At 33.6% G+C, this 15,025-nt stretch overlaps 1 protein-coding gene across 3 annotated transcripts in view; it reads right to left on the minus strand.

Moving 5' to 3' along the window:
* Window positions 1-15,025, minus strand: part of Adgrb3 (adhesion G protein-coupled receptor B3) — a 680,206-nt gene that overhangs the window by 386,137 nt on the left and 279,044 nt on the right. For all 3 annotated transcript variants that reach the window (XM_047557982.1, XM_047557981.1, XM_047557980.1), the window contains 3 exons: window positions 14,173-14,337; window positions 778-942; window positions 43-207 (listed from right to left, as the gene is read on the minus strand). In XM_047557982.1, coding sequence (XP_047413938.1) covers window positions 43-207; window positions 778-942; window positions 14,173-14,337 — 495 coding nt within the window. The remainder of the gene's footprint in view (window positions 1-42; window positions 208-777; window positions 943-14,172; window positions 14,338-15,025) is intronic.

A 15,025-nucleotide genomic window follows, 5' to 3' on the forward strand; every position in this document is an offset into this window, starting at 1 on the left:
TTGTAAAATGTTTCCATTAGGATAATTCCGGTTCATTCTTACCAGGGCATCGCTGTTCACTGCATCGTCTCACTTCTTCTCCTGTTCCTTCACATTGCTGTCCTGTGATCGCTGCACCCTGACAAGTCCTTATTCTTCTTTCCCAGCCTCCATCACAGGACTTAGAACATCCACTCCAATGGCCCCACTGATTCCACTGACCGTTGGCTGAAAAAAAAATGTGTCATGGTCAATGACAGTGCTGTGCTGTACACTGATTTAGGAATCTGTATATTTGAGAACATTATAATCCCTTGAATTTTTATTAATCTACTACCTTGAATAAACTATTCAAATATTTGCTTTACTGGTCAAATACAGTTCATTGCAATTAGCAAAAGGTTATATAAGTGTGTCTGATTCTTGCATGGACATTAAAACTTACTTGTAAAAAGTGCAAGTTCAGTGCTGAACTATGTTAACTTACTTGGTATTTAATCTTCAGAATCTCCTTAATTGTGTTACTTTACTAACATGATAAATAGTAGAATAAAGTCTGGTACACTGGCTTCATTTATTAGAAATAAATAAATATCTTATTATTCCATGATTTTCTGGCATGGTTCTGTCAGGTTTTATTTAATTAACTTATTTGTTTTATTTTCATGGTGCTGGGGATTACTCATGGGGCCTCACCTACGCTAGGCAAGCATTATACCACTATGTTCTAACTCCATTCCGGTTCTGTCAGGTTTTATGAATGGCAGGCACCCTTCATATGCAGGACCCACTCCTTACCTGTACACTCAGGGTTATAGCACTCTCTGCTCTCTGCCCATGGCCCTCTGCATTCAGAGCCCCCATGAGCAGCTGCAGTGCACTGCCGGCTTCTCTGCTGGGTCCCGTTGGAGCATGTCACTGAGCACTGGCTCCATGAACTCCACTCCTGCCACTGTCCATCAACTACCAAAGAGTAGAATGAGAGACACTGTGAGGATATCGCCCAGTGAGGAAGGCTGTACAGAAGGCACACAGTAAGACTAACCTTAACAATGAAACCTTCCAGCGAATTCTCAAAGAATTCAACGGAAGGCCACACTAGCATGAGATTTCTTTATTACCCCCAAACTATCATTACTTTATTTCTCACTTATATTTTCTTTTATGTATCCCCACTATCTCTTTTTATTTACTTATTTCTTTAAAATTATTTATCTTTCAAAAATACAAGGCCTTGAACTGGACCTTAAAATATCAAAAGTGAAAAAACCTAATGCATCAAGAGCTCATATTTTAGAAAAGGAACTTCTAAAAATAAAATATTAATTACCTATTAAAGAACTCACTGATATAGTGTGTTGTACGGTTTGATTTTAGGACACTGTGAGATAAAGACTAGGGAGTTTTCCTTGACAAAGAGGTTTCAGACAAGTCCTGAAGAACACTGAGGTAATACTTAGGACATGATTTCTCTACAGAAGGATACACAAATGTCTGAGGCAGCAGAAACATGGGCACTTCAGGAACTGAACAGAGGTCATGGTGAACAGAATGTAGAGAGCCAGATAAAGAAAGGTAGCGGAGGATACTGGTAAAAAGGCAGAGCCAAATTCTGCAGGGCTTTTGTCAGTTGTGTTATGAGTTTTGGTTGTTATACTTAGATCACTAAGAAGCCATTGAAGGATGGTATTGATCTACTGCAGGGTAGAGAAAAAGTTACCAGAGAAATGAGGGAGGGTCTGAGGAAGTAATGAAGAAGTGTCTGGAGGAAATAAGAAAACTGCTAGGGAGGACTGGTGAGAGGAATACCTGAAGGACTGGTCTTGTTAGCAGAAGCAAAGAAAGCATCCAAGTCACTTCCAGATATCTGTGTCTGATCATTAGGATCTAATATATATAGGCTGTTAAACTTGACTTGTCTCTGAGATAGTCAAATTGAGAATGATTCATCTATTCATTCATTCAAATGATTTTGAGAATCTGCTAGTTATCAGACACTGCGAGAGGTGTTAATGAGGGATAGAGAAACAAAAGCATATAAATCCCAACCTCAAAAATCTTGCAATTTAATACATTATGCATGTACATAAGAAGGAGACAGCACTGACAAAGACAAATGTCACAAAATAGAAAAAAACAAGGATTCAACCAAAAATATTTACTAGGTTAAAATGCATTAACTAGCATATATGTTATAATGCCCTCATATATATGACTACCTTTTTCAATACCATTCCATGCTTCTTAGTCAATTTGATTGTAAGTGAAAGAGAATTCACCATAAATCCAAAGTTTTGAGATAAACCAATGTCACTGTGAATATCCACCCAAGCAAATGAGAAAGTCTGGCAGAATATAGCAAGTACTTTCAACCTAATTTCAAGTCTTACATGTAGCTATTAAAAAGAATGTTGTTTAATAGGTGACTAGCTATATTTAATAAACCCTTTGTCAGATTAAAAATCACAAAATGCCAATTTAATCATTCCATTCATGTAATGTTAGCATCTCGCTTTATTAAAAGCATTTGATATAATCTTATTGGCTATGTAGTACATTTTCCAGACAAAAGAGAAAATTCTAGTGAATCAATAGGACATTATAAATTATCTACTTACCTTCTATTTTGGCGTTAAAGATGAGTGCATTTTTCATTTCAGAATTTGGCTTTTCAAAGATAACACTTATTGAGCTTGCATTATGAACCCTCACTATTCTAAGCAATCTGAGAAAGGTTTATAAAAATAAGACTTATATCTTGCACCTTACAATCTGTTTAGTAAAGGAATGATGGGTACACACATTTTTGAGAACATTCAGAATGCAAAATGAACAGAGATGAATTTGGTGATGCCAGACTGATCTGAGTTACTAGAAGAAAGAAATGTGTGATGTCCTTAAATATTTGGATTTGAAGTAACTTTTAAGTGTGTTTTATTTTAAACAGTTACACATTCACTAACGAAGAAAGGAAGACATGTCTTTCCAGCTATGAAGATGAGGAGTAAGGAATAAGCAAACAAAATGTAGTCTTTAGAGAGAAGATAAGTTAGGAGGGAATTTTAATTCCTTGAGGAGTGAGAAAAGACCTCACTGAGAAGAGATTAAGAAGAGTGAGGACATCTGTTTGTTAATTATTTTGTTCATCAGGCTTTTCCTGAAAGGAGACTTTGTCTCCTCACTAGTAAAAAGTAAAAATTAAAAAAACAATTTAAAGACTTTGCGTTCATGTATTTGCAATATTAGTTACTCAGTCCTTTCTGAGAGTATACACATTTTATGTTTTGGCTTAAGTTCAAAATTAAATTAATATTAGAAATTCAAGGGACTTTTGAAGTTAAGCACTATCATAAAACAAAGAATTGCATCCAAGATGTGAACGGTTTTGTTCATGAAATCAGTTACAGGAAAGAAATAACAATGACATCAACGATGTATCAAGTGGATGTTTTCGCTGTTTTATTTTACACTGAGAACTGAAAGGTCCTTTATTGAACATTAACTGCACTATTATGAGTGAATTAACTTGACAAAGTATCTCATTGGATATAGTTTAAAAAAACAAGAGGAAATAAACCAATATGAAATGTATTACAAAAACCCACGATGTGTTCCTTTAATGTGTCAAGTACAAGTTGCTGGAAAAATGGAAAATTGAGATGTCAGAAAAGAGAGGGACGTTATATATTATATATAATATAATATATAATATAGACATTATATATAATATATATGGTAGAATTTCTTTTAGTATCAATGTTAAACAGGTTTTATTGTTAAGGTTCTTGCCTGTGTCATATCCTAGAATTTTTCTAAAAATTCATTAGTTAGGATATTACTTTTAAGGACTTTAGCGCCCAGGTGATAGAGATGGTAGTGTCATTTTATTAAGTAGGAAAAACAATGGAAGGTAGTAAGAGATAGAAATTAAGTTCTGTTTTGAACAGCAAAAAATTTCTAAGTAGGAAATGTGCATGCATTATCTCTCAGGGACAATATTGAAATATTTGAAAATAAAAACCATTTATCATGTTCCATGTCTATAGTTCTTTTTTATTTCATAACCCCTCATGTAGGTATTCTCAGATATGAATGGACAGTTTTTTACTTTATATCTCATGTTTAACTGAGAAGCCAAAGTGGTGAAGGAACAGCTTCTTCTTCCACCCCACTGACAGGTTTGGCAAATAGCTAATATAGACAGTCAATGCCCCTCTGCATCCAATATCAGTCCTATGTGTTAATTGACCTCCCTACATTTGTCAGAGAGATCTTCCGGGATTATTACAAACCTACAAATTTCAAAGCAAACAAACAAACAAAACACAAACCTCAAACTATTGTTCTGAAACTGTAATCCTTTTGAAAACTGGTTCACATCTTGGTATTGTGTCAGAGAAAAAGTTCTCTGATATGTCAGTGTTAAACACTCTCCAACTCCTATTGGAATCTCATAAGCACTAATAGCAAACATTTACTAGCAACTTAGTCTTCATCTTCTTAGACCTGGGAGAACTGTGGTGACAAAGACCCACTAAACTCGGCCCTCATAAAGATATACTCTTCGTGAGAGATGCAATAAGATCTTCAATGCAAATAGGATCCAGAAGAAAGTACCAGGGATTGAACCCAGGATCCCTTAAACACTAAGTCACATACCCAGTCCTTTTTATTTTTTATTTTGAGACAAGGTCCTGCTAAATTTCTGAGACTGGCTTTGAATTTGCAATGTTCCTGCTTCAGCCTCCCCAGCTACTGGGATTACAGGCATGGGCCACCATGCTAGGTAGCAGTAGGCATATTTATAAAATATAAAGAGATTTTAAATCAAATGCAGCGGAAATAATCAAGAAAGGTCATTATATAATGACAAAGGGGTCAATTGAGCAAGAGAAAATAATAATTCTAATTATTTATGTACCTAATATCAGACAATTCAAATAAATGAAACAAATACTGATAGACCTAAAAGGAGAGATAAACTACATTATATAATAATTGGGGGCTTTATTACGCCACTTTGCCCAATGGACAGATTATACAAGTGAATATCAACAAAGAAACATCAGAATTAAATTGCACTGATCAGAAGGATCAATGATATCAAACTATTATCTACAGAATATTCTATCCAACAGCAGCTTAATACACTTTTCTTATCAACACATGGAGCATTCTCAGGGACAGGTCATAGACCATAAAAAATGTCTCAATTTCAAAAAATTGAAATCATATTGAGTATCTTTTCTGATCACAATGCAATGAAGCTAGAAATCAATAACAGGAAAATCTTTGGAAACTACACAAATATATGAAAATTAAAGAACATATTCTTGAGCTGGTAAATCAAGGAATGAATCAAGAATAAATTTTAAAAATTTCTTGAAAGAAATGAAAATGGAGACAGCATACCAAAAGCTATGAGAGTCAAAAAAAAAAAAAAAAACAAAAAAACAAAAAAAACCCAAACCCAAAACAAACAAACAACCCTCACAAAACTCAAGTAAACCACCTGTTAGTGTCTGTCAAGGAACTAGAAAAACAAGAACAAACCCAATGCAAAATTAGTTAAAAAAAAAAAAAAAAAAAGAAAGAAATAGGGCTGTGGCTGTGGCTCAGTGGTAGAGCACTTGCCTAGCATGTGAGAGGCATTTGGTTTGATTCTCAGCACCAAATAAAAATAAATAAATAAAATAAAGGTCCATCAACAACCAAAAAATATTTTAAAAATGAAAATAAATAATAAATATCTGAGCAGAAACAAATAAAATTACAAAAGATGGCTGAAGCAGCCAGTTGTTTGAAAAGATAAATGAAATATATAACAGCTAAACAAAGAGAGAAAGAAGATTCAAATAAGAAAAATCAGAGATGAAAATGTAGACATTACAATAGATACTATAACTGACAGCATAGAAATACAAAGGATCATTAGAAATTACTGCAAACAACTATACACCAACAAATTTGATACCCAGAAGAAATGGACAAATTCCTGGACACATACAGTTTACCAAAGATGACTCACAAAGGAGTAGACAACCTGAACACAACAATAACAATGAGCTTAAAGTTCATTTCCCATCAACCCCCCCCCAGCACTAGATAACAGCATTACTGAGTTATGCTAAACATTTAGAAAATAACTGTCAATTCTTCTTAAATTATTCCAAAGAACTGAAGAAGAAGGAATTCTTCTAAACACATTTTATAAGGCTAGAATAACCCCGAAACCAAAACAAGACAAGAAACAACAAAAAAGATGCATGTAGAAACAAAAATTCTTAAAAATACCAGCAAACCAAATCCCACAGCACAGTAAAAAGATTATTCAATGGGCTCAAGTGAGATTTATCTGGGACATGCAAGTATGGTTCACATATGCAAATCAATAAGCACAATACACCACATGCACACAATGAAGGACAGAGGGAGAATTGGATATCCACATGGAGAAGGATGAAATTAGACCCCTTATCTCTCACCAGTTACAAAAATCAATTTAAAATGCAAAACAAATTAAGTGTAAAACCTGAAATGGTAAAACCACTAGAGAAAACATATTGAAAATGCTTTAGCACAATAAAATGGATGAGGGTTTTTAAATAAGATGCCGAAAGCACAGGAAACAAAAGCAAAAGTTGACAAATGGGATTATAACAAACTAAAAACTTTTGGCACAACAAAGAATATTATCATCAAGGTGAAGAGACAAACTATAGAATAGAAGAGAATATTTGAGATCTATACAAGGGATTAATATCCAGTATGTATAAGAAACTCCAAAAACTCAATAGCCAAAGAACAAAAACAGTTATTTTAAAATAAGCAATAGTCCTAAGTAGACATTTCTTCAGAGAAAACATACAAATAGCCAAAAGGTACACATACACACACACACACACACAACTGTCTAATATCATTAAACATCAGTAAAGTACAAATCAAAACCACAATGAAAAATCACCTCAACTTACTAAGAAAATCCATTAAAATGATTTGAGATGGGCCAGTAGATTAACTCAAAAATAAAGCATTTGTCTACCATGTACAAGGCTCTGAGTTCAATGCTCAGGACTGCAAAAACAAAAACACTAAGTGCTGGCAAGGGTGTAGAGAAATGAGAATACTTGATGATTGTTGGTGGGAATGTTAATTAGTATAGCCACTATGGAAAACAGTATGGAGGTTCCTCAAAAAATTAAAAATTGAACTACCATAAGATCCAGCAATCTCACTGCTAGGTACATGTACAAAGAAAAGAAAATCAGTATGTTGAGGAGAAATCCTTATTCCTATGTTTATTATAGCACTATTCAAAATAGTCAAGGAATGGAAGCAACCGAAGTGTCCATCAACAGTAAATGGATAAAGAAAATATGGCAGATAAACACAATGAAATACAATTGCACCACAAAAAAGAAAAAAAAATTGTCATTTGTGACAACGTGAATGGAAATAGAGATCAACACACTAAGTAAAATACACCAGGCACAGGAGTAAAAAGTACTGGTGTGCCATTGCACAGTAGGGCGAGTATAAATAACAATAATGTACTACATATTTAAAAAATAACAGTGCTTCTCAGATTTACTTGAAATGTAACCCCTCATCGCTCCCACTCCCCATGGAACACCATTTGGTAAACACTGTATGCAAGAACATAATTTCTTCTGTAATATGCAGCTAGGTTAGAATCAGCATTTTCATAGCCTGTTAAATTTCTCTTCATTTCCATCATAAGCACTTGTAGTTGAATTTCTGTTTTTTCTTTTTCAGTTTAAAAGCTCCAAATGCCTATTGCTTTATAAGCCTATCTACAAAGGTGACAAAGAATAGAGAAAAATAAGGCTGTGTTTTGAAGCAGGGAGAAAGCTGAGAGATCAGACTCTTGTGCAATTATATAATGTGCTTCCTATACACCAAAGTCACATGAGATAGTTATTTTCATTCCAGCAATATGACAATACACCAGATTTTCTGGACCCACAATAGTTAAAACTGCAAACACTAATTTGCTAGGCTTCTGATGTTTACATTGTTGTTTGGACTTGCTCCAGTCATATATATGGAATTGTAATTGTGTTTACCTAGAAGAAAAAGTGTTTACTCTGTACAAGATCCAAACTAAGTTCTATGACATTTTTAAAAATATATTGTTTTTTTCGGTCTATTTTCATGTCTTGATCAGTGACTGGTGAGAAGATAGAATATCTAAGATAATATTAACCACAAAATAGGTTGTGGGTCTATCTAGCACATCATGTATATTTTGGATTATGAAACTATCATTTTGGCAATTATTCTAAGTTAAATACTGCTGACTGATTAAGGCAGATACACAGAGAAGCTATGAGGAGAAGAATCCTGGCTCCTGGCTTTGAAGCAAATTTGGAGAGCTCAGACCCAGGGATCGGGAAATAAACTCAGTATATAATGCTGAAGTGTAAAGGAGTCAAACTTCTTGGTTTGGACATATGCTAAAGAGAAAAATCTGTTTTCCCCTTGCTATTTTAAAATAAATTATAAAGAAGAAATATCAAAATGCAATTACCATTCTTAGAAAACAAACTTGAATATGTAAGCAAGTGACCAGGGTAAGATTAACAAGGCTTGGCAAGGGTGGGGGGTGCATGGGGGCACACTGGTAAGGAAGCAAAAACAAAAAACTAAGAGAAAAAACTGAGTAGCAAAATAAAGTAAGCTAAGGTCCATACACGATCAATTTAAAAAATCTTATCAGCTAAGAATTGAAAGTATACAGCAAACTAGAAAGTTAAGAGGATAAGATTCAAATTAATTAAAGAACAGGTTAATGAGGTAGTATTTGAGTTTTAAATTATAACATCCTCCCATGCAGACAACTGTGGACCTTTGAACTAAGGTCGGGCAAATGTTTAGCATCTTCCTTCACCAGAGGGCTCCCTGCAGAGGGACTACTGGAAGGTTGTCCTCTCATAAATGCTGAGGATAGAATTTTTAGGTCAACAAGAGACTGAAACCTCTTTCTCTAGATAACAGAGATGTCTGGATCAAAGTGTGCTCCTGAGGACCTACCCTTGGGTGATTTTTCCTCCCTCAGGGTTTATAGGAATATGCAAATGTACCTGGAAACTATAACCTGACACATCCCTTTAGTGGGGAGCTTGGGAGCTTCTCAAATATATAGGACATCTGGTATAACACTGTGGAGTCCAAGGAAAATGCAAGCCCATACGTAAGTATGCTCTATACTACAAACCAGAGATAGATCTCTTTGAGTGTTTGATCGTGGCTGTAGAACTCTAAAATTACATAATATCTTGAGTTTATCTGAACTATCTTTCCCAAAATTCCTTAATATTAAGGTAATATCCTTATATAAATCTTGACAAATATCCTCTAATTTATATTAAGTTATATACTTCCACTTAATTATAATCATCTATCAATGAATCCTATGAAAAGATAATGAATATTGGCTCCATTTTATAAATAGGAAAACTGTGGAATGAATAGATCAATAGGTTGTTCCAATTTGGGATTAGCACCAAAACTTAATCCATGCGTTCTGAATTCCAGACCACTTTATTTCACACCAAATCATATAATTAGATTTATTTATACATATTTCAATATATAAATGAAAATTTACTTATCTGCTAATAAATCATCATTTATTTTAGAATATTATCTGTCACTCAATTAATTCCTTTTCTCTATTTTATTTGCATTCTACTACATGAATAGGTATCAGGTTGAGAAATGAAAAAAGCTAAAACACTAATGAGGATCCAACTTGGATGGTTGGTTTCTCTAATCCTCAACTACTGACTAGGAAAATATTTACAAAGCAAATTACTGTAAAAGAAAGCTTGAGGTTTTGAACCAAGAACTTAAGCTTTTATGTTTTCCGAAGTGTTTCATTTTGGAAAAGTTTAAGTATTATTTAGGGGATATACATCTATATAATTTTAATGGTGAGCAAACTAGAAAAACTCAAACATTCCATTAGGACTGACACTTTTCTCCAGTTAACCATCAGTAAAAGTCAGAGACTTCCAAAGTGAGCAGAGCATCTTAGACAAAGTTGCCATGAAGGGACAGTTAGGGATTGGTTTGACACAGCCAACATATCTGTTCTTCATAGCTTCCCTCGTGCCAACAGTAAGGCTCATGTCTTTCCCTGACCCAAACCATGTATGAGAACATTACTATCAGACAGGTTCACTTCTGAGACAAAAACAGTACAACGTACAAAGTAACAAAGCTAAAATGAGTGATTGCTTTTTTTTTTTTTTACCAATTATAGCTAATCCTCCTTTTTCTAGATGATTTATCAAGATAGCCAGTCATATACTTGTTCCTCCTTCATGAAAGCACCCAACCCAGAACAATGTTCATCTTTCTTAAACTCTCCCCCAAAGCACCTAACTGTGTAAGCCAAAGCCTTTTATTAAGGCTCTTTTAACCCTAAGATGCCTCACAGTTCCCTTTGTTGGTATTTTCTCACTGCCGAAGACAACAAACTCAGCTTGGGATCCTGGTGGATATCGGCTGGAGGGCATTGACATAGTACAAGAAATAATACTTTAAGTATTTTCAGTTTATGAAGCATTTCAATAGTACTCCTAACAGTCCTACAAAGTAGGTATTACTAGCCTCCACATTTTAAAGATGAAGAAACTATGGATCAGAGGAGTGTCCCAATTATATTGAGTTAAAAATCTAAATTTAAATGTGTCCTTTGGTGAAAATCCAAGATCCTTTTATTATACCACATTAACATATTACTACATAGATGTAGAAGATGTCCTTTAAAATTTGGGATGAGTATTAGAAATTCAGATATGCACATGTCAAGAAAATCTATTCAATAGTAATTTATCAGATATTACCAGGTACAAAGTTCAATGAAGAAATAAGTAGGAAATTGGTGAGGAATTCCTTTTGCTCAAGTATATCAATTAAAACCATTATAAATTCAATGATAAATTAGAATTAACTAATTAACTTTAAGTTTGGTGAGATAAGAGAAACTTACCTCAAAGACCATTGAACACACACACACACACCCTTCAGTAATATCCATGTTACTTAGTATAGATGACAAAAGTGGGAGACTGAGATCATATTGTATTTATGAGAAAGTTCAAGACTAATAGTCAATTCTTGTTGTTACCCCATGCTCTGTGCTTCTAATGTTGTTCCCCATCAACAACAGCCCCTGTTCTCAGACATGGTACAGAAATTAGAAACTAATACTTGCTAATTATCAAATTAGGAATGTAGTTACAATTTACTAATTACAAATTAGGAAATGCCAAATCTACCTTTCTTTTCTTTCATCTCTCTTTATATCCATCCCAGGCAAACAGTTTTCACTCACTTCAAAAGAAGTGGGAGAAGTTTGGATATCGACTAGGAAAAGTATCTGATAGGACAGTATCTACTCATAAGTAAATACCAAATTATGTTTAAATAAAAAAATTTTCACTATTGAATGTGAAAAATACACATCATCCCTACATAGTGTCTACTTCATTGTAGGGGTTATGCATGTTTCTTAAAGCAAGATGATGCAATGCCAATGTAGTACAATCCCACTCTAAACTGGAACTGCTCTATACCACAGCTCACATTGTCAAATCTTGCAAAAGTAGTGAGTACTGATGCAATTTGTGGTTTTGCATGCTTCTTCCATCCTCTTGTCTGCACTTCACAGTAGGTCCAAACCAAAACAGATAGTGCGGGTCTTAACTCACTTCTTCACTACTGAAACACTTCTTATCATAGCTTTATCTCATAAGATGATGTCTAAGAAATGGTAGGCAGCATGGCTAGAAGAAATGTTAACTGAAACCACTGAATCCTCAAATAACCACCTTTCACTGAGGCTAGAATACTTACATGTTATTTTAGAACTGCATTCAACTTTTCATATTCTTATGTCTGAATCTGCATAAAAGATTGTAAATTTTTGGGATAAGGAATTATATTCTCAATAGAGTCTTACACCTAGTTGATGTTTAATGATGATTTTATAATCCCTGAAGGTATAATCAGTGAATTAGTTACAAGACAATTAGTTCTAAGGGGAATTGCTAATGTTTTCACAAAATACATCTTACATATTTATAAAAAATAATGCAAAAATTTTGGCAGAATATAAAAATAGTTTTAAATATCCCAGCTATTAGAGTTTCCTATCAGAAGTAAATTGGGAATATAACATCTTTTCACATCTTTTATCATGCAACTAAATTTAAGAATTAAAATAACAGGAGAAACAAACAATTCATGATGAATTTAAGTATTCAGAGATGGACCCATAATTCTCATTTATGACAGAATACAGGCTGGGCCAGATTTACAAATAAAATAAAGGCATAATGTCCTGAAATGAAGGATCTATGTGAAAGTAAGTCATTTGATTTTAGCCACTTTAGAGTGCTTACAAGGACAGTATAATACCATTAAACACCAACCAGCTTGAAAACACATATGGTTACTGCTTGAATGATAGAGCCACAACTATTAGGAAATGAGTCTCCACGTCTGAATTCTCACAGTATAGCCTCCCTACACCCTAATGCCCAAGAATTTTATTCCTGAAAGAGTCCTTCATGGAAAGTAGATTATGAAAAATATGAATTATAATCTCTTAATTGATCAATGATGCTATATATCTTTGTACTCATGGAGACCAACTGAGGTAAAAATAGTAATAAAAACCAAAGTATTAACAGATTCTTTAGTTATCTATTACTTTTTATTTACCAATATTTGTTTTTCCATATACCATAAACAAATATGAGTGTGCTATATTTGATTCTCTATAAATGTAACTGCAAAACATATACATTTTAAAAATTCAAAACTTTGAGTAAACTTTTCCAAACCCTTAGAGAAAAGATAGGGATATGAATGTGTGTGTGTGTGTGTGCCCATCTATGTGTTTATATATAGAAAGAATGAAACCAATCTGATAAACTGATACTTTGTGAGAGATTTACAAATAAGTAATTATGATTTTGATTTCCCAATACTATTGACTTGTATGAATTATATTCATAATTCATATTATTCATAGTGTCCTACTCAACAAAATTATTTTATCCCTAACTGTATGCCACTAAGTATAAATATTTAGTAGTCTTTCTCTGAAGTAAAGGGAAGAATTTAGCTTGTTATATGAGTGTTGCTTATCTATATATTGGATAGTTTTTCCCACTCTTCAAATAATTTAAATACCTAAAATTTCCAGAGCTTTGAATCATTGCCTCATAAACATAACAGATTCTAGCTACATTGTTTGCATATGCAGAATATGGGAACAAACAGAGAAAATTTCCCCAAAAGTTGATGAATCTCCCAAAAAGCTTTTTGTAGTCTTTGCCATTGTTGATAGCGTTTCATGCATCATCCACATCTATCTCTTCCTGGGAGTCTGTCATTTATGTTCGTATTTTACCCCCAAATTGAGAGCCTCTTGAAAATGAAGCTCAGTCCTATTCATTTTGGAGGTATTTATGTTTGAATCTGTGAATAATCTAAATAATAGTGTTATGAAGACTTATCTCTGGCATAATTGGTGAAATTAACAAAGATAGAATAGAGTTGAAATAGAAAGAAAAATTTAAAACAACACAAATATGTTCCAAGAACAGAATATACAATCTTCACAATCACATAAATATTGTACATCATTTATGATTAATCATTGTATGCAGTCAGCAGTAGTTCTGGAAAGTCCAATATTCTAGTATGTATCTGTCATTTTCACACATGGTCAGTGACACATTCCCATTCCTTAATTGTATGAGTGTGAAGGAATGACAGGGGGAGAATTGCCACTAAATCAAACCTCTCTAGTTATAGTATGAAAGAAATAATCGATCTCAATATCTTAAGAAATCTTGTAATTTTCCCAGAAGGGGAACTCTAGTGTAGATAAAATGTCATTGGAAAAAATTAATATACACATTGTAGAAATCCAATAAAGGTGAACCTTGATTTGTACTCACTCAAGAGAATATACATTGTTACAAATGGCAGAGTCTGGGAACTACCCTGTTTGGGGCAAGAAACAACAACCAGGGAACACATTTTCCAATGGGACTAAAAGAGTTCTATTCCTTTTATATCCTGTGTACACTAAGGACATATAAAAAGTATATAAATGCAAAGGTAATCAAATGCAAATATGCTCACCTGGACAGAGGGCGATATTACAAGGCTTATGATGTGTTTCTGGTCCTTCACAGGGTCTCCCTCCATACTGGGGAGGTGTGCACGACCTTGTTCGTGTTCTTTGGCCTCGACCACATGTAAATGAGCATAAACTCCATGGTGACCATTCCTCCCAAACTCCATGTACTGTAATAAAGCAAAGAAGCTTCAATAACCACAGCCAATGATAAAGCCCAAGATTATTTTCTGTATGATTAAGAAAAAAATCCATTGAATAAAGTATGAAGGTATTTTTAAAATTCAGTTGCAGTAACAGTCTTATTTTCCATAAGATTTAAAATTTGTTAAAATAATAGAAAACTGTATGCACTTTTTTCTGCATTTTTACTGCTCATGTCAAAAAGTTCAAAAAACATGAGTTATTTTTAATTCAAAGTAAGATTCACTAAGGTAGAATATAGAAAACTAAATTTCTAATATCAGAGATGAACCTCTGAAGTTAAATTTACATTTAAATCACCAAGGACCAAACTAATTCTTCTAATACTTGTATCAGAATTAATAACCTTTACTAAATCAGAAAAACATATCTGAAAATTAATGGTACATATTTTAACAGGTTTTAAATTTTATTTTAGAAAATCAATATATTTTATTAAAAATTTTTGGTTTAAAGTAACCACCTTTGCATAAGAGGGTCATTTTTAACACTGTGTCTACTCGCATAAGATCCTCTTTTTTCCCCCACTTCAAAATGAGTGATAAACGTGAGGACCTCTTTCTAATGACCATGAAAATCAGAAGACCCTCTTCCTTCTCTGACAACTTGGGGAAACTGGAAATACTCCTAATTGATATAAATTCCATTAACAAA

The sequence above is a fragment of the Sciurus carolinensis genome, chromosome 7 (assembly GCF_902686445.1).
Source record: "Sciurus carolinensis chromosome 7, mSciCar1.2, whole genome shotgun sequence".
NCBI classification, from domain to species: domain Eukaryota; kingdom Metazoa; phylum Chordata; class Mammalia; order Rodentia; family Sciuridae; genus Sciurus; species Sciurus carolinensis.